The sequence below is a fragment of the Podarcis raffonei genome, chromosome 12 (genome assembly GCF_027172205.1).
Source record: "Podarcis raffonei isolate rPodRaf1 chromosome 12, rPodRaf1.pri, whole genome shotgun sequence".
NCBI lineage: Eukaryota > Metazoa > Chordata > Lepidosauria > Squamata > Lacertidae > Podarcis > Podarcis raffonei.
In genome coordinates, this window is record NC_070613.1 from 29,086,794 (window position 1) to 29,110,135 (window position 23,342).

Here is a 23,342-nt window from a genome sequence, read left to right on the forward strand (position 1 = left end):
AATGGCACAAGAGGCATCTTGGGGAGGCCTGGAAGGAGAGGGCTCCTTCCTACGTAGATACAAACCCCATATTGCATCATCTGGAAAAACCACACAGAAGACGGCTCTCTGCGTTTGGACTCTCAAGTAGGGGGCCACCCCCCAAAAGAAGGAAGGAAGGAAGCGAGCGAGCCCTGAGGTGACTGGATGCTGATCTGTCTCCATCACGCCTTGGGGCGGCCTGTGCGGGTGGGGTCTTCTCATGTGACTCACATGATAAATACCAGGGAGCAATTAGGCTGAGGCAGAGGAAGCTCTCTGGCCCTCCCCACCGCCAGGAATATAAAGTGGAGAGGGTTGGCTTGGTGTGCATTCATTGAGCCCCACACCCAGGAAAGCAGCAGCGTTCCTCTCTCAGTAAGTGCCCTCTCCCTGCTTCAGCGTTGGCTCCTTGCCTTAGGCATCACTTGCATCCAGGTTCCTGCATCTCTCCGCAGCATCCAGCGGGAGGACCAGCCGCCTTTGCTTTCTTTTCATCTCGTCTAGGCTGAGATGCGCTGGCAAGGAGGGGAAAGCCTGTATTCAACACACGCCCACCCCTCACTTTTCTCTCTCTCTGTCTCTGTCTCTTTGCTACAGCTTCTCAGAACTTTTCAGCAGCCGTAGGGCGAGAGGAGGGGACGACGGTCCGGGCTTTTCCTCGACGGCATCCTCTCCACCTCCTGCCGTCCCCACCAAGGGTTCCTCGGGCTGCTCCTCGACGTGGAGGAAAGCGGGCGGCGGCGACGATGAAATTCCTGGCGGTTTTGACCGTGCTGTTCCTAGTCTCGGCTCAAGCCTTTGCGGAAGAGCTGGGAGACAACGAGGAGCTGAATTACTGGTCGGACTGGTCCGATGGCGACCAAAACAAGGTGAGCGAAAGATGCTTTTCAAGCCCCGACGGCTAAGTCCGGTGGTGGCTTTTTTTCGACGGTGGCGCACGGGCGGTGGGGCGTTACTGGGATCGTGCTGGTTTTTGCTGTTGAGTTTGAACTGGTTCTAAAACCAGAGATCACGTCTGGGGAAAGTCCTGGACTTCACGGGTGCACAGCGATTTTCTCCGGGGGGTGTCTGTGTGTGTGTTTATTAGACAGTGAGAGGGAGGCAAATCCACAGGGTTGGGTTTTTCTCAAAACCCTCGTCTGTCCATGCAACTTGCCAACATGTTTCTCCCCAGCAAAGGAATTCACAGCGTCGTCGGAGAAACTGTGGATGCCCCGTTAAAGATTAGAAGCAAAGGAGACCGAGAGAGAAAGATGTATTTTTTTCATCGCTAGCTATACTCAGAGCAGATCCCTTAAAAGTAACGGGCATGGCTCCCGTATGTACATTAATTTCAACGGATCTACTCTGAGTAGGGACGCCACCCAGTTGGACGCCACCCAGTGCTCTTGCTTCTTATTTCTTCTTTCATATTAAGGCTGCCGTCCTTTCCTTGCAAACGGTCATGCCCCGATGAACGCAGGTGGGGTTTATGCATCGGACAGCGCCGCAAAACTGCAATCCGATACACGCTTAATCTGAGAGTAAATCCGAGCCAAGAGGGTGGGAGTTTACTTCGGAGTTAGGCGTGTTTTAGATCGGGCTGGCTGCGCAGCCAGAGCTGAGAAAATGGGAAATTTTTATTCGTTTCGGACACCGAAGGTGCAGTGTGTTTTATAAGAACTCCTATACCATCCTAGTGGAACTTAACTTCTGAGCGGATTGCACTGGGAAGCGGGGCGCAGGGGTCGTTTGGAGTTTGATCCTTAAAAATTCCCATTTCTTTCCTTGCCAGACCCCACCAGAGATAATAGATAACAAAGTAGAGAGGCTACTTCTTTGAGATTTGAACTTCCTTCCTCACCCTCCCAAGACTGGTTACATTAGCTCATGGGGCAAAAGTGTCACACAGGTTCCAGGTATAGGGTAGAGGGATAGAAATACATCAGGTTACAGATGCTTCAGGTTACAGGCACTTCAGGTTACAGACTCCACTAACCCAGAAATAGTACCCTGGGTTAAGAACTTTACCTCAGGATGAGAACAGAAATCGTGCAGTGGCGGTGCGGCAGCAGCGGGAGGTCCCACTAGCTGAAGTGGTGCCTCAGGTTAAGAACAGACCTCCAGAACGAATTAAGTTCTTAACCAGAGGTACCACTGTAGAGAAAAGTCAGCTCTAAAGCGCTCCTGTACTGTGGAATAACATTTCTGTCAAGCTCCACAGGTGCCACTATCTTTACATTCTAGAAAGATGCATTTGCTCCAACAGCCTTTCCCAGCCAGATAGGTGGGTCTTTGCCCTTAGTGTCTATTGTGTATTGTGTTACTTTTGTACTAAATGTATTGGTTGGTTGGTTGTGCGTTTGTGTTTTGCTGTTTTTCACTGCTTTTATTGTACATCACCTTGGGGCAATTGCTTGGAGGGCAAATAATAAATTACTATTGAGAATAACAACAACAGCTCTGCCGGGTAGTGCCTGAATATAGGGATAAGAATCTGTGGGTCTCCCAGGTGCTATTCAGTTTGCTTATTTGCAAGCCACCTGCATGCCAAGGTTAGAGTGCATCCCCCACATTCAGGGTTGCCTGCAACAGCAGGATGTGGGAAAACACTTTATCTAGACCAGGGTAAACAGAGGTTGCTGGACTCCAAATCCCACCATCCTCAATCATTGGTTTTCTGGCTCGGGCTGATGGGAGTTGGAGTCCCAACAGGATCTGTAGGGCACCAGATTGACTATTCCTGATCTAGACTATGCCGGTAGCACGGTGCCCATAAAATAGAAAGATGCTTCGGAGCCTATGAAACATGTGTCCTCCTGCAACAGTTCCTGGTCTTGCTTCCAACTTTGCACCACAAAATATGAAGCAGGAGGCTTCTGGGCAGACATGCATCCAAATTATTTAAAGACTCCAAGGTCCTTTCCATCCTGTCAGGTCAATTCTATCCATGCCCTGCTTTGTTTCAGATTGGAGTGGTGGCAGTGGTGGTTTTCTCTTGCTGTCATTTCCCCCTTCTTTTTTTCCAGTACTGGATACAACATCAGTCTTTGGGGGTCTTTAAGGGTGATGGGAGACAATGACAAGGATTCTTCTCTATCTGCATACTGATGGGTAGCTATTCACTAACACGCTAACACACAAACACAAACAACAGCAAAGTACTCCTGAACTGTAATGCAAATTATAATGGGATGAGAAATAGGGAGTGATTACCAGTGGGCACAGGATAAAAGAGGAAAAGCTCAAGGGCAAGCTATATATTTCTTAATAAATACAATATGTAGGCTGAGCTGCAGCTGTCAGTTTCTCTGAACTATGTTGTTTTACCTTGTCATACTGGGGTTCTGCGAAAACTTCCATAGCAATGGAATTTTCAGATCTTTATTGGCATGTATATACAGGATTCCAGTAGGTTTCAATACCATAAAATCACTCATCAAAAACCTGCATCTAATACTTAAGTTAATGTTGGATAACATCCATGAATCCTCACTGTGTGTTGCAGAAACCACGCAACTAACTCTATCTTATCCCCATTCTGAGTAAACATAAGGAAGGCTACCTTACATTTGTCTGCATGCCACTCCCTACTAACAACCAACTGATTAATAAACTTAGATTGAATTGTCTGATAGCAGGGGCAGTGCAAAAGAACACGCGCAACTGATTCTATTTGTCTCTGCCCACAGTAACAATGGATATAGGCAATAGGTGAATTGCAATGGGCTCTTAAGTTTGCTCTGCAGTGCTGTTCTCCAAAGGCATGTTTCTTAAGCAAATAATGTGAGTCAGTGTGAGATTTTGTCGGTTTCAAGACTTCCTCTGCAGTTTGCTCAAATAATACAGTTTTAGAATGTGAAATTGAGTGCATCCATAGTGCAGATCACTCCAGGGTTCTTCACCCTGCAAAACGCAATGAGGTGGGATCTGGACTAAATGCCAGTGTTTGCTTGCTATTTGTTCCCCAATGGTTTAGAACAGGGAAATTGAATCTCTTTTAGCTCCCTACAATGGGGGGGAGGGGGGTTAGAAGCCTAGCTCAGTTGGTAGAGCATGGGTTGTGGGTTGGAGCCCCACATTGGGCAAAAGATTCCTGTGTTGCAAGAGGCTGGACTAGATGACTCTCGTGGTCCCTTCCAACTCTACAATTCTATGATTCTAGGTAACTCTCCAGGCATTCTTGTACTACAACTCCCATCATCTCTGACCATTGGCCATGCTGGCTGGAGTTGGAGTCCAGCAACATCTGGAGAGTCACAGCTTCCTCACCCATGGAATAAGACCATCTTCTGCCAGTTGGTTAGGTTGCTTGGGCTGGACAGGGAAGATGGCACCAACACAGAAGTTAAGACTCAGAATCATGCTTCAGTTTAGTGTGGGGGTTTTTTAGTGCTGATGAGGAAATGCTAGGGATTCTGCTACACCTTGAGTAAATGCCTACTAATTTCAGGGCAGCAAAAGTACATCATTATTACATAGTCATCAAAAATAAAGATGACTAAAGATAAAGACAAAAAGTTGCTGGAGGGGGGAGTCTCCCAAAGATTTGGAGAGATGGAGCTCCTAGAGAAACATAGCATCCATTGTCCATTTTCACAGGATCCTTAATCCTCAGTTATCTTTTTCCTTAACTAGCCAACACACATTCAAATGTTATCATATTTAAAGTGAGCTTATACACCAAGTGACTGCTGAAACAACCACAACAGACCAGACACAACAGCTTTCATATCATACCCCACAAAACCTTAAGTATGGGACTCAATAGAACCAGCTGACAGACATCAAGTGACAGTTGACTGAGGGATGAGAAATCAAGCAATGTGCATGTATGGATCCGGCTTCATCCTGACCAAAAGCCACCTGGCTTGAGTAGAAATGGTTGGGCAGCACAACTGAGCAGAAATAGATTGTTGTTAGGTCTTGCTCTGAACCACTAACAACACCTTGTGATGTCTGAAGGCTTAAAGAAGATGTTTTAAGTTAATTTGAAGTAGTTCCGTAAGCAAGAGACATTCTACCTATTCCTTCAGTTTTCACTCTCTCTCAACATCCACTTTTAAAATCTGGTGGATGATCAAAACTGATCATGGAATTTGGAATTTGATACTAGCTGCAGCATTCAACTTTCTGAGAATCTTGAATTTTAAGAAATTATCTGTCTGGTCTGGTTTGTTTGTTTGTTTGTTTGTTTGTTTGTTTATATCCCACCATTTCTCCCAAAGGACCACAGTCTACACTGACAGGCAGGCAGGTTTTCAATACCTTTTATAACCTCAGCAGTTAGTGGGTGCCTAAGGGTTTGACACAATTCCAGTGGCTGGAGGGAGAAAGTCTTTGTTGCTGTGCAGATTCTCTTGCCCCTCTCCGTAAAAGAATTAACAAGTGTGACTTGCCATGAAGTGTTGCAGTGTGCTGTGTGTCAGGGCTGGCCCCCATCACCAGGCAGAGTGAGCTGGCTGCCTGAAAAGCGGGAAGCAGGGGCAAGATGTTGGAAAACAGAGCTGCACATCCTGCACAGCTTGCCCAGTTGCCCCTCACCTGTCCTACTCAGGTGCTGTTAGAAGGTGCTGTTCCATTGTCAGTGCTGAATAAGCTTCAGTCGCCAATACGTTTGCCTTTGGTACATGGAAAGGGAAGGGATGCTATTGTCTCATTTGCCTCGGGTAGCAAAACACCATGTGGATGAGCCCTGTGCTCACAGTTCTGGTCAGCCAGCCATGCCATTTCCCCTCGCTATTCCATTCCATTCCCTCCCCTCTCCAACATTTGTTTGTTTTTCTGTTCGTTTCCCCCCCCCCCAAATCAGTCAGCATACCAAGACACTAATACTCAATCCACACTGGACTACCTTTGGAGTTTCCCATCATCTGAAAGTCTTGGGGTTCCCCAGTGCCTGCTGTTGCCTCCCTCTTGTGTACGGGTGGTACTATTTTGGCCACATGAACAGCAGCACTCTCCTCTGAACTTTGGGAATAGAGGGAGTCGTGCTAAAATAAGCAATTTGTTTTCAGTAAATAAAAAAATAGCAACATTGGGATCATTGTGGCACAGGATGCTGTGTTGTTGTTGATTTTATTTATTTCTTTTTTTAAGTAAGTGTTAATACATGCCTAACCACTGCTTATGAGAAGTAACGCAAATCTAAATTGTGGGTTGAGTGCCGCATGTGAGTCACACCTTCGTTCCAGCACTTGCTTTGAATTGATTGATTTGGGGAACATCTGGATTAATTATGAAAAAAGCTCCTCTGTGCATGTCTAGAGTGCCTCTCCCAAAACCCTGAACAGCAATATATTTTGGTTTCAGGCTAGAAAGCACGCTACGTCCAGCACGCTCCTATTTTTTAAAAACAAGAGACGCAGCAGGGATGGTTTTGTGTATATTTGGTGTGCAGTGGTGAGCTTTGTTGCATGTGTGCTCACACAGAAGAACATAGGAAGCTGCCTAGTTTAGACTAGAGCATCTCAAAGGGGGGGGGCTATGCTTCAATGTTTCCGCTCCTATCTCCAGAGCCATTTCCAGAAAGTAGTCATGGGAGACTTTGATTCAGTGCCATGGGAGTTGTTATGTAGTCTCCCCTATGCTGTTTAACATCTATATGAATCCTCTGGGAGCTGCCATCAGGAGATCTGGAGTGCGTTGCCATCAATATACAGGTGACACCCAGCTGAATGAAGAGAGGCAGTTGAGGTGTTAGACCAATGCTTGCAGGCAGTGATGGGTCAGATATGGGCCAATAAACTGAAGCTGAATCCTGAAAAGACAGAGGTGTTACATGTTATGAGTTCTGAGTCCTTACATCTGGGAGGTGGCCTGCCCTGAAAGGGGCAACTTTGCAGTTTGGGTTTTTTTTTCTGGATTCAACAGTGCCACTGAAGCCTCAGGTGGCCTCAGTGCCTTTTTCCAGCTCTGGTTGGTTCGCCAGCTACAGCCCCCTTTGGATAGAAACTACTAGACTGCTGGACTCCATGGTCTGGTAACTTCCAAACTGGATCATTGTAATGTGCTCTACGTGGGGCTGCTCTTGAAAGATGACTTGGAAACGTCAATGGGTCCAAAATTCAGCAGCTGGATTACTGGCTGGTATACCCTTCAGATTTCATATAACACTATTTTGAAAACAGTTGCTCTGGTTGCCAGTTCGTTTTCAGGCCCAGTTCAAGGGGACCACATTAACTGAGACGACTCAGGTCTCAAATGCCTGAAAAATGGCCTCCTTCCCTGCAGACCCTCTCAGGTGCTAAAATCAGCAGAGGGAGCCCTCTTGGTGGTGGGGTGGTGGCCCTAGAGAGGGCATTCTCTGTGGCTGCCCCTAAATTGTGAGACTGCCACCCCACAGCACTGCATCTGGCACCTTTATTATACAGATTTCGGTAAACACTGAAGATGCACCTCTTTACCTCTGGCTTTTGACACTTGAGATGTATATTTTGGGGACCACTTTATTTCTGTATTTTAAAGTTAATTTAAACTGTTTTAATATTGTGTTTTAACTGCCCTGGGACCCTGAGGTGAAGGGCTGGTAATGAATAGTAATCATCATCATCATAGTAATGTCTACAATGGTTGACAGCAGCTTTCTAGAGTTTGAGTTCCTAGCAACCCTTAAACTACAGGAACCAGAATTCTTCAAAGGAAAGAATGTACTTTTAATGTGCTTTTATGTGCACAAGTCTTGACTGCCAACAGCTTCCGTCCAGGAAACATGTTTTCTGTATCATCCATTGTATGTTGGGCTCAGCTTTTGGCCCAGCATAACCAAACTTCCTAAATATAAAACAGTGGTGGCTTTTATGTGTCCCGTGTGACAATGGATCGAGTTTTAATCCACATGACATGGGAATATGAAAGCTCCATTGCTTACCACACCCATTTAATTTCCCTTCCATGTCAACTCTCACATACATAAGCACATTTGCACCTGCCACAAATAGTGCCAGAAAGGTTCAAAAGCACACATAAGCTTCTCATGTAAAAGCTCCTTAAGAGAACTATTAGCACATCCCTTAATGAATGCATCCCCATAGGGCCAAACCACATGTGACTCACTTGATGTTCTAAAGCAAATTTAAAATGTGCTGCAAATTTAAAACAATTCAACACTGTGTGATGATAAGGATAATGATGCTAATAGTTGGATATTTTCATGAGATTCTAAATTTCACTGGAGCACTGGAGGAAATTGCATCTTACACTTCCAAACATATACATTCCTCTGATCTAAATTGTCCATCCTTGTTCTTATGTTTGCCTCTTCACGCCTGTTTCAAAATGCTCATCACAGATCTTCAGCATCAGGTGTAGTTTGCCCCTAGTTTTGGGATTTTCTGACTTTGTATTTCCACTGCCCCCTAGTGGCCTCCTTGTGACAGAACATAGGGTAACTCGATTCCAGATTGGATTTTGATTGGAGTTCTGTCTGGATTCTGTTTAGTTCATAATCTGGCCTTAGAGGAAAAGACATTTTCCTTTGCAACAGGATCATTTCTCCCTGGAGACTTTGGGAAAAGGCAGACAAGAAAAGTGAGGAAACCAAGGCACCATATGCTGAGTGATACTTAATACGTCCAGACTGAAGGGCTTCTTTTTTTGTTCACCCAACATTGCGCTGTCAGTATCGCACACAGAGTGCTCCGCTAATGATACAATATCTCTGTTTCAGGAGGAGTTGCCTTTACCCTTCGAGCACTTCCTCCAGAGAATTGCCAGGCGACCAAGACCTCAGCAATTCTACGGCTTAATGGGCAAACGAGATTCTGGTGAGAACCCTTTTCCGATCTCACTCTTTCATGCAGCTCACTTGATTTATATGCAAGATGATTTCAGCTAAAACTGTCGGCTCTTTTACCAAAATTGTTTAAACTTCCCTTTCTTTGGAATCAGTTTAAAATTAAAAGCCACCGCAACTAACATTTAGCAGTTGGACACAATGCGTTTAGCAAAACACCAAAACATTTACATTCCCATCCTGAAAAGTCCCATGGAAATAAACCCCCCTGCTGCATGCAATCAAAGTATTTTCTAGTGCTGGGCTGAAGAATTTGACCCAGGGATTCTTCATCATTTGGAAATATGGGGTTAATCTTGGAGGAGGGAGGAAACTCCAAATAGCATTGGGGTCTCTGCAGAAGCAGGACCACCTCACCTCCTCTACTGGCAGACAGGGATGCCCAATGAAACCTAACTGCCTCTAAACCTAACCTAACCACCAAAACCTAACCGTTGCTACACAAGTTGAGGGTTAGGGTTGCAGCCTCACTGTGCGTAATATCAGGGCAGGCCATTGTGAGGAGCCTCAAACTCAGATGCTGAATGCAGCCCTCCAACTCAGGCCACACCCCTCCCCCAGGCCACACCCCCTCACCAGCCACACCCCTCCCCCCAGGCCACACCCCTCACCAGCCCTGCTTCCCGTCCTTCTTGAGAGTTTTTGCATGACTAAAATATGTCTTTGAGCTCTGAGAATGCCCTTTGGTTGCCTGAATGGACAGAGAGGGGTACATACAAAGTATCTAACTGTATAAAGGTTAAATATGCATTTCTTCTTCTTCATTTTTAAAGAAATGAATTGTTATTGGTTTTTAAACAAATACAAGAACCGTTAAACACTTTCCCAGCAGTACATCTAATGGTGTATGTTCTATCCATTGACTCCAGACAGAAACTTACACATTCAATGTTCAAACATATAACTTAACGTGACCTCTCCACTGAGAATATTGAGCTGTTGGTATAACAAGGTCTTGATTTTGATCATTAACATGGTTAAAGAAAGGGGCCCATGTTTCTTGGAAGGTGTCTCTGTTCGTTATGACTTTAATTGCCCTCCTGTGTCTGGTGAGACGCTCAGACACTGCTGTATCCCAGATATTACTTTCTCATATGTTCAGGGGTATTTCAGTCAGGTTCTTCCATTGTTGAGCTATCGCTAACCAATATACATTTTTTCTTCCACCCACTCATGTCTCTGTCCCCCCATACAGCCTCTGGGGAGTTACCCAGAAGGAAAGTTGGTCCTCAGGTAAAAAGATCTCTCCTCACCCACCAATGCACGCACACACACACACACACACACAGTAGTTGCAACAATACCAGTGAATCTGCTAAATTACACTGCATATAAAACCAGTCGTTAACAAAATCCATTTCATTTTATTGCTATATTTTGCATCTGGAACATCCCTTGCAGAGGGATTTAGTGGGGAAGATGGGGGATGTATAAAGGCATGTTCTTTTTTTAAAGGAAGCTCGTGCAGGAAGCAATCCTGGCATATTGTGCCTGTATTGAAAAGTGTTTCGTGGCCATGAATTATTTGGAAAATAATCAGTGCATTAACTGCAATGTAACGCTACTGAGCTGGTGCTAAACGCTTTTGTTCTTTTCATGAAAACGACACATTGAAATGCCATCTCTACTACTTCAGCTAATTGTTTCTTTTTGTATTGTTTTCCAGGATACAGCCCTCTCTCCCATAAAAGTAAGTTAATGCTGGTTTTGCTGGAAATAATACTGATTCCCTTCCCTACAATCATTCCCCAGTGTGCCGTTTCCGGCTGATTTCAATGCAACTGATATCCAGGACTGCAAGTTTACACCTGTTTCTCATTGCTTCCAAACCAGAAACAGGGAAATTCTGATGTACATTCTGGGGCTTCACGTGAACAAAAGCTGCTCTGTGATTGTCTGTACAGGGGACCTCGTGTAATTGCAAACAATATAATTCACGGATAATTTTTGCCCACTGGAAGGAATCAGGTGATCACTGCGTGGCTCCAATCTGACTCTTAAGTGGGAGTCAGCACTTCTGAATACAGTGGCACTTCCTTCTAAGTAAACACGCATAGGGTTGCTCTGAATTTCCATTGTGGCAACAGCTTGCTTACTCAGAAGTAAGTCTAAATGAAGTGGAGTTTACTCCCAAGTAAGAGGGGTGAGAGTCCAGCTTTGGTTCCCCTGAAGGCAACATGAATTTATACTAACTTTTGATTTCAATGGGACTTAGCTATGACTATCTACTGTTGATAGGGGCACAAATGTGCCCCAGTGTGTCATTGGATCACGGCCACTTTGTGAAAGTAATAACAGTATCACTTATAGTCAGGGCTGGTTATAGTAGGGCTGCCATATTTCCCTGACATAGCCAGGATTCATCTGTCAAAAATGGCTTCCGCGTGGAATTTTCGAAAAGCGGCTAAAATATCCAGGAAAACCTGGGGGGGAAGGCAGCCCATATTGGAAGTGTTGGTTTTTTGGTGATTTCTATAAAAAAAATAGGTAAAAACTTCATTTGGAGATTTTGCAAAACAAAAGCAAAAAAACGCCTCAGCATCTTTGTCCCCCCCCCCAAGTGTTCGGAAATTCACTTTTTGAAATCTGGCAACCTTAGCTTATAGTTATGCACAAAGGTCATGCATTGGCCCACCAGAGGCTGTTGGACTACAATTCCCAGCATCCTTGGCCACTGGCCATGCTGGCCGGGGCTGATGGGACTTGGAGTCCATCAACATCTGGAGGGCTACACCCCCCCACAGCTTAGCTGTCCAGCTCGGGCAGGCATAGGCAAACTCGGCCCTCCAGATATTTTGGGACTACAACTCCCATCATCCCTAGCTAACAGGACCAGTGGTCAGGGATGATGGGAGTTGTAGTCCCAAAACATCTGGAGTTTGCCTATGCCTGAGCTAGGGTGACCAGATGCAAAGAAAAGGGACAGGGCTCTAGCACCTTTAATAGGTATGTAGAAGACGGAATTTTCCCAGATGTTGTTTGCATGACAAGGTACACCTGCTGAAGTCCAGGCTTCTACACACAACTATTTAAGGTTCAGGAGCCCTGCTCACTTATATACCTGACCACCTGACATACAGCATTACTGACATTATTTCACCAGCACTCAGAAAGTTGTGGCTTTAACTCTGGGAACAGTAGCAAAACTTTAAATTTGCAAATCTACCCAGAGGTGAGAATAAAACCAGGTCTCCTGACCTAGGCTCCTATGGTTGTTTTTTTTCTTCTTCTTAAATCAATTTGGTTTAAGGTGCAATCGTAAACAGACTTACCTAGTAAAAGTCCAATTGAACTCAGTGAGACTAACTCCTGAGCAGAGGCGTAGGAAAGTCAGGTGGTAACCGGTGCAGAAAATTTCTTGTCACCCCTTCATTGATTTTTTTGCCTGCAAAAATGGTTTTACGCTATTTCATATTTTCCAGCAAAGGAATAATAATAAGTAATAATAATAATAATAATAAACTTTTATTTATGTCCTGCCCTCTCCGGCCGAAGTCGGGCTCAGGGTGGCTAACATCAGATACATAGCATTGGTATAAAATCAAACAATAATTAAATTACCTCCTAAAAACATGTCAAAATCAAATTAAAGTCTAATTAGATGGCTTTCCACAGGTTAGGGTTGGGAACAGTAAGTGCTCCACTGAATTGAAATTTCAGCCTTCACAACATAGGAAAACGGCCAAGTAAACAGCTATTTTTGTGGAGGGTCAATATATTAACTGATATGCATGAAATTTCATATATAGCTATATAATCCCTACTGTGGTAAGACAAGACTTTCGGAGGAGGAATTTTTTTAAAAAAGTTTTTTATGAACCGCTCTAGTAAGGCAGTAATTGTTCCTTGATAATTTGTCACCCCCCTCCATGATGGCACCTGGGGCCACCCCCCCTTCCTATGCCCTGCTCCTGAGTAGGCTTCCATGGGATTGCATTGTGATGCGAACTTCATAGCCCAAGGTCTCGTTTTTTAGAGTCTGCAGACACGTACACAAAATGGTACATTATTACTTCTGGAGGGGGGATGTCTTGTTCTTTGAACAGCTTGCAACCATAAATTATTGTTACAATTGTTAACACATTAATGCAAACTGCACCAATAGTGATTTCGGGTCAAACAGTACAACCTTGCACATGTCTGCTCAGAAGTAAGCCCCACTGTGGTCATTGGGACTTACTTCCGAGTAAGGGTTTATAGTATTACAGCCTAAATCTAATTCCAGCACTAGCTTGAACACGTCATTCGATTTAGGTTGTTCCATGCGATACATTATATATAAGCCAAGGCAACAAAAACTGCAGGTTGCATTTTGATAGAGAAAAAGCATATCAACAGAGAGAGATATTTCCCCCCAAACTGCCCAAAGCCATACAAATCCAGATGCTTTGATTTCAATAAGACCAATGCTAAGAGGGTTTTTTTTTGGGGGGGGGAGTTGTATTTTGCCACAAATTAATAAGACTCCTAGCCATCCAGGCTGGTGGCTATATTAAATCACTAGGATTACCCATTTGAATGACAATTAAAACTCTTCCAGCCAAAACTCATCTAGCTGTACTTAGTGGCTGCTTTCAAAATTATAGTGTGCTGAACAACGCTGTCTCAGCTTGGGAGACAAATCTTTTATATACGCAGATGTCTGGCTTCTGAAAGCTTTGCCATTTGTTTTGTCTTGATCAATAGTTTTAACTAGACAAAACTCTCTCCAAAGGGGGAATTTATAGCTGCCACTCGGTTTTGGGGAATTAAAGAATGGGGAAGTCTTTGGTCAAGTTAGCCTATTGCAGCTCTCTCCTATCTGTAAGCAGTGGAGCCCAGGTGAGCCTTTACAATGTATGTTTCCTTTGGGAGGAAAAAGAAATAGAGACTTTTGGTGAGTAGATGCCAGAGCTTTGATCTAATCCAGCATCATTCTTCTAAAGCTTAGAAAGGAAGAAGGGGGCAGTGGCATGAAAGAAACACAAAGGAAAAACAGATAAGTTGAAAGAAACAGATAGAGCAATAGCTGGCAAACAGAAGGCACAGAAGAGGATACAGGTAACATCAGGAAGAGTGTGTGGAGCGGGGAGTGAAAGATTCTGCCAGCATCTTCTACTTTGAGCTGGGATAGTTGTTTGTGATGCACCTTGATTGCACATTTCTAGTAACCGGTCCTTTCTATAGCACTTCTTGGTGCTCAGCCCATGTAATATACCTGCCGCCCTCCAGAAGTTACTTAACTACGACTCTCAATATTCTTGCAAAAGTGTCTTGCAGTTCAAGATAGTTTATTCAATAGAACATAAGACTAAAGCTAGGGTCTTGGGGTCATGGGTTGGAGCCCAACTTTGGGCAAAAAGATTACTGCATTGCTGGAGGTTGAACTAGATGGCCCTTGTGGTCCCTTCCAACTTGACAGTTTCTATTATTTATCCTTGCAACAATTCATTAAAAACAGCTACACTGAGGGTCACAATTTGTCCAAGGCCTTGCAGTAAGCTTTGCAGTAAGCCCTGGTGCAAAGTCAAACTCAGTGCTCCGACCAGTTAGTGTGACTCTCTAAAATTCACTTTCCCCACACACACCAAAGAATGTTAGCCTCGTCCTAAAAAAAGTATTTTTGCAAGGCAACATTTTCTTACAGAACTTAGTAAATGCACTCTGAAATGTGTCACCACCCCCTATTTGAGCTCATTGGACTGGGACTCTTGGCTACAAAAACCAAGGAACTGTAACTGAAGCTAAGCCCCAAGAAACCTCAAGGTATTTTAAAAGAAAGAATTAAGCCATGATTCTTCCCAGCACATGTTCCATCATTAAAGACAGCTCAAGAACAACTGTAGCTTTCAAACGAGGCTGGTAGCTCAGTGACCACTATTTAACTGCTAATCCAAACCCATATTGAATGAATAAACATTGGCAATTATTTGAGTAGGACATAGAAGTAATAGATGAGGGGTACTCTTGTCTTTTCTTAAACTAAGACCTAGTGAGGTGCCACATTTAATCATTTGCAGTTTGTTTCTACTGTGTATTCACCATGAACACGCATTGCCACAAGAGAGAGAGAGAGAGAAAGCTGTATTTCAAATGTACTTAAACACCCCCAAATATATTTTTCAGGACATAAAACAGATTCATTTGTTGGACTCATGGGCAAAAGATCTTTAGATTCTGGTATGTATAAACTACAGCGAAGCCTGCAAGCACAACCTCTCTTACCTACTATTTTAAATAGTAATAATAATAAGTATGTTCATAACATATCCACCTTCACATAGGAAGTTGCCTCCCGCCATTGGCTCATCTTGCACCTGGAACTTCGTGCATGCCAAACCTGAGCTCTGCCATTGAGTTTCAGTGCCTCCCTCAGTCAAACAGCTCTTGGCTGAAGTAACAACCAGTTGCATACTTTTGGGTGGCAAAACTGCTTCGTGGAGGGGAAAGGCACCATGCCATATCTCTCCAGCCAAACCTATCTTCACATTAAGCTGTCATTCTGTTGCTGATGGTTTATCAAGGCTTCATTTACCCACTGAAAATGTGATGTCTGCTAGTGGGTCCACAAGACATGTAATTACTGAATAACAGGAAAAAAAGAGACCGTGGTTAGTTTAAATGTGCTCTATAGACTATTGAAAGGTTTTAAAGGAACACCCTCTGCTATTTTCTTAAGTGGCGTAGGAAACCAAACTGCCTAACATGTTTAGCAATTATTTAAGCTTGCGTTGCAAACTATTTTTCTGAAATTCCAATTGCCGGTTGCTTTATTTCCAACCCAGTAGCGTTCATCACTGCAATATTATGTCGGTACTCTGTTTAGTTTTACAAATTGCTATGAATCATGAGCAATTGAGTGTAGGGTTTATCTCTGGGTAGAGTAGCCATTAGATACTAAGGCACTTGCAAATACCAATTGACAGATTCAAGCTCGAGTTGAGATTCTGTTCCTATTGTGATCTGAAAATACAAGAAGTGCAAATAACCATGTTTTTAAAAAATATCTTATTACTTCAGAATTGCTGTAATGTATAGAATAATTTACAGCTAGTTGCCTAAAGTGAGCATGAACAATAGATATTCATCACCACACTTGGAAACTGAAATATTCTAGCCTGGAAGATTAAGTTCCGATTTCAATCATCTCAGTATTCATTGTTCTTCTCTTCTACTCTGGTGTCACCCACAGAGCCTGAGTAGCTGAAGACAATGAAATATATAGATCTGATTGCAGAAATGAAAGGACAGTGTCTTTCTTTGCTAGAGATATATACCAGAGTTTTATGTACAAAAACCCACCTCTGATTGCATTTTGGTGTGCTGCAGAAAAACAAACCAAAAAATGGGAAGTGGTTTCTTTTTAAAGAGACATTTTCCACACTTTAGTTCAATCAAATGTTGACACGAAAGTAGTATTGACATACCCTGTAATTTATTCACTTTAGAGCGGTCCTTTTAAATTCAGTGGGGCTGCTTCAAAGTGTCCGAGCAAGATTGTGACCTAGCTCCAAATTCACTGTGCAACACCAAAGCTCTGGGATTAGTCACCTACTGGAAATTATGCAACAGTAACCTGAAATTAAGAGAGGCTTTCAAAGGCTCCTTTCTGAAAGATATTGTTTAGATATTAGAGATGGCACCAGGGTTCCAGGCAGAAGGACAGCTTTTGAGATATTTTGAGCTGTAAGGGAGTCAAGCAAGTCATTGCCTCCCAGTTTCCCAACTGGGAATATATGGTTTGTATAAACTACTGAGCATGCTCAATCCTTATTAGGTTTTTTTGTGAGGAAAGGGTAGCCTCATTTTGTTTTGCTCTTTCTTAAAAAAAGGTTTTGTACATCTGCCTTCCTTGGGGTTCACATAAGTATGTTGATACCTCGCTTTCGCTTCTCCAGCGTCCAGTCCTGTCGACACTCAGCCACCTGAGTCTGCTGATATAGGACTGTGCAATCGCATAATATCATTTTCTTTAGGTGTCTCTTCCTTTGTTAAATAAGCTCTCATTGAAAGACTCTGCCTCTAGGAGAACTGAACCAAGCCTATGGGGACTAGGCCTGTTCCAGATCGTCCAAGTGTCCCTATTTTCCAGGGACAGTCTCTGATTTAGAGAAGCCGTCCCAGTTTCTAATTTGATCCCGGAATGTCCTGCTTTTCCTTAGCATCCCTATTTTCATGGAAGAAATGTTGGAGGGGAATTATCTGACCCCTGAGCCACCTGAAGGCAGCCTTGTATAGGGAAGTTTTTCAAATGTTTAATGTTTTATTATGTTTTATATATATGCTGGAAGCTGCCCAGAGTAGTTAGGGCAACCAAATCAGATGACAGGGTGTATATAGTAAAATTACTATTATGGAATGGGTTGTCCTGTTTTCATCGGAGAAAAAATGGAGGGTATGCTGTTCTACTAAGGGGAAGGGCAGATAGAAACTCTGAATGCTTGTGTGGAGCTACTTTAAACTGAGTTACTGTGTGGGTCCATTTCATGCAGCAATGTCTTCCTTGACTGTAAGTATCCAGGTTTTCAGACGGAGGTCATTCCTATTGCCTACTATGTAATCCTTTATAAATGGAGATACACAGGATTGAATCTGGCAACTTTTGAAGGTATGCAAGTCAACTACTCTGTCAGTGAGCTATGATCCCATGAACCTCTGAGCAGGCATTAATCTGGACTGAGGTATTGGCCTATTGTTCAGTGAACATGGTGACATTCTGCTGCTTCCTTATGCCTTCAGGATTTTGGGACTTCTTTTTAGAGTAGATGACTGGTAGAATCCATCAAGCAGCCAGGCTGATACCAAGTTAGGAACATTGCTTGTACAGGAAGGGGTTGTTCACAAGTCTTTGGGACGGTCAAAGTTCTGGAAGTGATTTTTGCTACTAATATGTGGTGCCCTTCCCTTTTCACAGGTAGCTAGGATAATTTTTCAGCCTCTCTCATCTCCTCAGTCTAGCCCCTCTGAGGCACCAGGGAAATGTAGCCAGCCTCTGTCACACTGCCTCATATGCCACCAGTTCTCCCAAGTCTTTCAGCCAACCAGACCGCCTAGGCTTTGTGAGTCAGAGGCACACTCCAGGCTTCAGGCCTGCCCTGAATGTTGCCAGCTGACCCAACTGCATGGACCCAACTGCTGAAAGATCAATTTCTTACAAACGCAGAATGAGTATTATGCAGCGCATGTAGCAGTGCCAGTTCCGCACATCAGAGCGGTCATATAAAGTATACAAAGCACTTCATTTGCTAAAGGTAAAGGTAAAGGTACCCCTGCCCGTACGGGCCAGTCTTGACAGACTCTGGGGTTGTGCGCCCATCTCACTCAAGAGGCTGGGGGCCAGCGCTGTCCGCAGACACTTCCGGGTCACGTGGCCAGCGTGACATCGCTGCTCTGGCGAGCCAGAGCCGCACACGGAAACGCCGTTTACCTTCCCGCTGGTAAGCGGTCTCTATTTATCTACTTGCACCCGGGGGTGCTTTCGAACTGCTAGGTTGGCAGGCGCTGGGACCGAGCAGCGGGAGCGCACCCCGCCGCGGGGATTCGAACCGCCGACCTTTTGATCGGCAAGCCCTAGGCGCTGAGGCTTTTACCCACAGCGCCACCCGCGTCCCTAACCACTTCGTTTGCTACACCCCCTCTAATTCCAACCTCTTAACATAATGAAGAGCAAGTTTAAACTAGAGGCATCTTTTGCTACAACTACTTCCAGTTCTGTATTTCTAATCCGTCACAAGTGTGGATTAGAAAAACCCCACTTGAAAAACCACTTTATCTCCAACTGTAAGAGCAAATGGGCAATTAAACTAAATCTTGACTGTAGAGGCCCTGATGGAGCCCTGGTTCTTACCTTGCAGCAAATGTTGAAGGCAGGAAAATTCATGTTTAAGGAAAAGTGTGCCAGTGTGGGCCTTTCGCTGCTTCCTTCGTTTGACTGACATTCTAAAAATCCACCCCATAATAGTGAAATGCAAATAGAAGGGGCAGAGAGAACAGAGCAGTTACCTTCCACATTTAGCCTGTTGCATGCTGTGTTTTTTTCTCATTCTCCTTATTGGATGATGTGAATTTTCACAGCAGCTGGTGATATGAAAAGCCGGTGTGAAGGGGTCTTAGCTGCTCTTCCAACACCATAGGCAGGGCCACCTCGCCTATGAAGCAGGGTGAGGCAGCCGCCTCGGGCAGCAGACCTGGGTGGGGCGGCAGATCCACCTGCTGCCACCTCTGCTGCCCTCTCCTTCTCCACCACCATCACCGCCTCCTCCTCTCATCCCAATGCTTCTCTCCACTCCTTTCATTCCAGTGCTGGTTTTCACTCCTCCCTCTCATCTCAACTGGCAGCAGAGGTGCCATTTTGTGGTTCACCTCAGGTGCCAAAATACCTTGAGCTGGCCTTGATCGTAGGGTATTGCAATGCTTCAGAATTTTTCGCTATCAGAAATGAGTGGCATCTCATTTGACATCTAAGTTAACCAGTAAATGAGCAACTATAGCCACAGATCAACAATTAAACACCTCACTTCATCGCAGCCCCAAAACAATGCTGGCTACTGTGCCACAGGGCATTTCTTGAATAAATGAGTCAGTGATGTTAGTTATGATGTGTCTACGGATGGGGAATAAATTTGATTCTATTTGCATTTAAAGACAAACTTACCTAATTCACAGAAGGGCCTATATTAGGAGAAATTCACATTTTTATGAGGACTATTTAAAAAATCACAAACAGATATGGAAATCTGGAGAACTGAAGTTAAGACTGGGAGGGAAATGAGAAATTGAAATTGAGAGATTTGCCCATCCCTAGTTAACTGCTTTCTTTCTGCTGCTTTCCCTAGTCTCTCTTATCTTTCCTCCTCAACATCCTGCACCAACAGTTCTTCGAAGGACTTCCACTTTCTTTCCTCACCATTCTGAGCTCCTCTTCTTTGCCAGCTTGTGTTCTAAAACCACTCGGAGCAGAAGACCAGGGGTGAAGACCCTGTAGGACCCTTGAGATGCTGTTGGATTCCAACTCCCTTCAGCCTCAGTCAGCATGGCCAATAGTCAAGGATCATGGGAGTTGGAGGCCGACAGCATCTGGGGGCCACAATTGGTATACTAGCCATGATTGATTTATAGGGAAATTAATGCACTGGCAAAGGCACACACTTCAATTGGGATGCACAAACGCAACTTGAGACCTACAGAGGAGAGATCAAACAGGTGGGGAATGCAAAGCACAGTACATTTCACACATTGAAACCAAAACTATACTGGAAGGAGGGACACTCTTGGCTGCAAAACACCTGATCGCAACAGCCATGTGCACAGCTTTTTCCTGGTCTTGATCAACTGCCAGGGAGATTTGGGGCCAGGGAGGGTGTCATAAATTCGGATGCTCTACCATATTAAAAGTTAACAAGAATCTGCACAGAAAATAAACATGTGAGAGACTCCTGCTTTCTGTCCTGACAAGCTAGGGAATGCGCAGGAACATTTAACTTGTGGGAACGTTCATTTGATCCTCCCACACCTGTAATCTGAAGTGGCTTAGCCCAGCAACAGGTACATGAGACGAGGCTACCAACTGGGCTTCTTATTTATCAGCTTAGCATGAGCAGCCCTCATCCTTAAAGATCTGTGCCAGTCCAAAAGTTATTGTAGCGAATGCTGTCAGCACTACTGTGGAGGGAAGGGACGAAAGGAGCGGCAGAAAGGTAATGCAAAACCTTAGGATGCCACCATTTTCTCTGATTTACTTTTTGGTACCTTTGGGCACTGTCTAAAAGGATGGGTCCCACCCAGCACTTGCCTCTCTGGGTGCTAAGCTACCAAGACAACCCTGATTTCAACAGGAGTTGGCCTCCCCAAAGTTCCATACACTCAAAGAACCACAGAGGTAGAAGGTCCTATAGACTTAACTCCATACTCGGAATTGACAAGGCAGGATCTTGCAACTATAGCGCTCCTGACCAATGACTGCCTAGCCTCTGCTTCAATACCTCCATCAAAGGAGAGCCCACCCTTTCTCTTGTCAAACAGGTTCTTCTTATGTTCCTTTGTTCTCTTCTCCAGGGTAAACATATGCAGCTCTTTCAACCATCTCTCATAAGACTGTCCTGGTCACCCTCCTCTGGATATACTCCAGTTTGACATAGGAAGCAGCCTCATACAGAGTCACAGTCAGTAATGTTCACACTGAGCAGCAGTGGTTTTGCCAGTCCTACCTAGAAGATGCTAGGGACTGAACCGGGGACCTTCTGCATGCAAATCAGATGTTCTGCTATGGACCCACAGTCCTTCTCCATCCTTCTTCAATGTCAATGCCTTCCTTAACATGTGGTACCCGAACTGTGCCTGGAAGTCCAAATGCAGGCTATAGTGGAATAAGCTTATGCTTCTAGACCAATTTACCATGATTCATACAATGTCCGATAGCTGAACGGCATTCAAATTAACATGTCATGCTTTGTTGTTGTTTTGTTTCCCTCCCAGGATCTTCTGAATGGAATGCAGCGCAGATGTACGAAAGGAGACGTAAATGAGACTTCCCTGTCCGTTATATGTTGAGATTTGTTTGTTTAAATGGCCAAGTTAGTGTAATATAGAAGAGCCATTGCAAGGAATTATTTATTTAAGACTGGTCTTTCTTTTTTTAACGTTGTAAATTTAATTAAAAAAACAAAACACAATTATTTCCCCCCACCCCTTCCTATTGTGGCATTGATACATACAGTAAAGTGGTAAGCGAAAGATGGATTCTACTATGGCGACTCCGTACGGAATAAAGAAATCCATGGTGTTTCACAACAAAGCACATTATTTGATATGTTCTGTGAAAGAGATGTTCACCAAATGTTTTTAAAAAGTGGTAAAGAAATAATAATAATAATAAACCTTTGTTAATTTATAGCAATTGTATCAGCTTCACAACCAACGCCAATTTGCTCTGGTGTCTAGTGCCTCAATTTGTGTTCATAGCCAAAAGGGGAAAAAATGTACTATAATTTCTGTAGCTAAAATATATTTGTATCATTGCAGCATGTTTTTTTTGTTTGTTTGTTTCATGCACACACATATATTTTAAAAAGAGAGAGCTTTAAATGTGAATCTAGAAGTCTTTGTTTCATTATCTGGCATTTTACAGCAGTTAACACTTTAAATAAAAGAAAAATCTACTCTGGAGATTTTGCAACTTGCAGGGAATGATGTAATTATTTCAAACAGAAAGGCACTGGATGTAAACACACACACACACAAAGCAGAGTAGGCGTGCAGGCAGGATGGAGATGGACAAATTAGATATTAGTTGTGTTTTCTACCTTCTCTTGACTCTAATCCAAGTCTGGGGTGGGGGAACCTATGACCCTACAGAGGTTATTGGAGTTGGAGTCCAAAAATATCTGGAGGGCCACAGGTTCCACATCGCTGATCTAATTAGCTAATAGCACTATCCTACACAGGTATACTCAGAAGTCGTTTCAATGAGAGTTAGTTCAGAAGTTGTTTTCAATGAGAGTTAGTTCATAATCTCCATAGCACAATCAATGGGTCCAAAAGGGGGCCTGAGAATACACAGCTGGTGCCTATCAAATATGGGAGAAGCGTGTGTTAGGTGTTGGGGACCATGGTGAGGAGGGCTGAACTGAGAAGGAATGGTGGGAGCAGCTAGGAGAAGAAACACTGGAAGAGAGAGGGTTAACAGATTCACAGTCTCTGGACAGTGTTCCCACCCCACTCTCTGGAGAGCCCAGAGAGTGTTAGAACAGAAAGCACAGAGGGTACAAACTCAGATTACAAGATGTACGAGTGACATAGATTAATAGGAATGGAGGTGGTAAGCCTTAATTGGGAGCACCGTCATTCTAGGGAGACACTTTCTTTTGTCTCTCGACTTTCCTTTCGTTTGATCTGCTTATTTCAGGCTTCCTCAACCTCGGCCCTCCAGATGTTTTGAGACCACAATTCCCATCATCCCTGACCACTGGTCTTGCTAGCTAGGGATCATGGGAGTTGTAGGCCAAAAACATATGGAGGGCCAAGGTTGAGGAAGCCTGGCTTATTTACTGCTACGGGGGGAGGAAGCCAATGCTCTGAAGCCTGACAATAGGACACCGGTAGAGGTTGCCCCCAGCAAGTCAATGGGCAGAGATTGCTGTTAATATGTTAATAATAGGGCTGGAACAAGATAGCTCAAGAGCGCAGAGCCATGAGCTCTTCCCTCCAGTGAATAAGAGTTGTTAGATGTCCTTTTTTAAAAACATTCATTGTGATGTTATTGGGGTGGTTCTACACAATCGTATTTTCAATACCACTCACACCTGTAAGCATTTTGGGGCAGTTATACCGTTCGTTTGCCATAGAAGTATGTGTGTCCCATAGTTCCTTGCTGGAATCCTGTAACCTTTCATACCACAAATATTCCTGAAGAAGAATATCATCACCATACGAAGCAACTCCTAGGGGGACAGGTCCCTTCAGCCCCCCCCATAAAATATTTGAGCCCCTCCCCTGAGTTGACAGGCATTGCCATTCAAATGGTTTGCATGTGCCGTGTGATGTGATTGATTCTGTGAAACAGAGTTTACCT

General features: G+C 44.1%; 1 protein-coding gene across 2 annotated transcripts; it reads left to right on the forward strand.

The window, feature by feature from the left end:
* Positions 1 to 436: 436 nt before the first annotated feature.
* On the forward strand, positions 437 to 21,937 carry TAC1 (tachykinin precursor 1). 2 transcript variants are annotated; one of them, XM_053359620.1, is made up of 5 exons: positions 437 to 890; positions 8,669 to 8,765; positions 10,461 to 10,484; positions 14,900 to 14,953; positions 21,248 to 21,937. In XM_053359620.1, the coding sequence occupies exons 1-5, from the start codon at positions 768 to 770 to the stop codon at positions 21,295 to 21,297; spliced, it is 348 nt and encodes a 115-aa protein (XP_053215595.1). In that variant the 5' UTR covers positions 437 to 767; the 3' UTR covers positions 21,298 to 21,937. The 2 variants fall into 2 exon arrangements, with proteins under 2 accessions (XP_053215595.1, XP_053215596.1); XM_053359621.1 differs by lacking the exon at positions 14,900 to 14,953 and having other exon boundaries at positions 445 to 890.
* Positions 21,938 to 23,342: the final 1,405 nt, after the last annotated feature.

What these genes read in the sequence shown, in the direction of transcription:
- TAC1 (XM_053359620.1), top strand. Translation starts at nt 768, where the DNA reads ATGAAATTCCTGGCGGTTTTGACCGTGCTGTTCCTAGTCTCGGCTCAA. An exon ending in AATGGGCAAACGAGATTCTG is followed by an intron (nt 8,766 to 10,460) that starts GTGAGAACCCTT and finishes ATTGTTTTCCAG; the next exon opens with GATACAGCCCTCTCTCCCAT. An exon ending in CAGCCCTCTCTCCCATAAAA is followed by an intron (nt 10,485 to 14,899) that starts GTAAGTTAATGC and finishes TATATTTTTCAG; the next exon opens with GACATAAAACAGATTCATTT.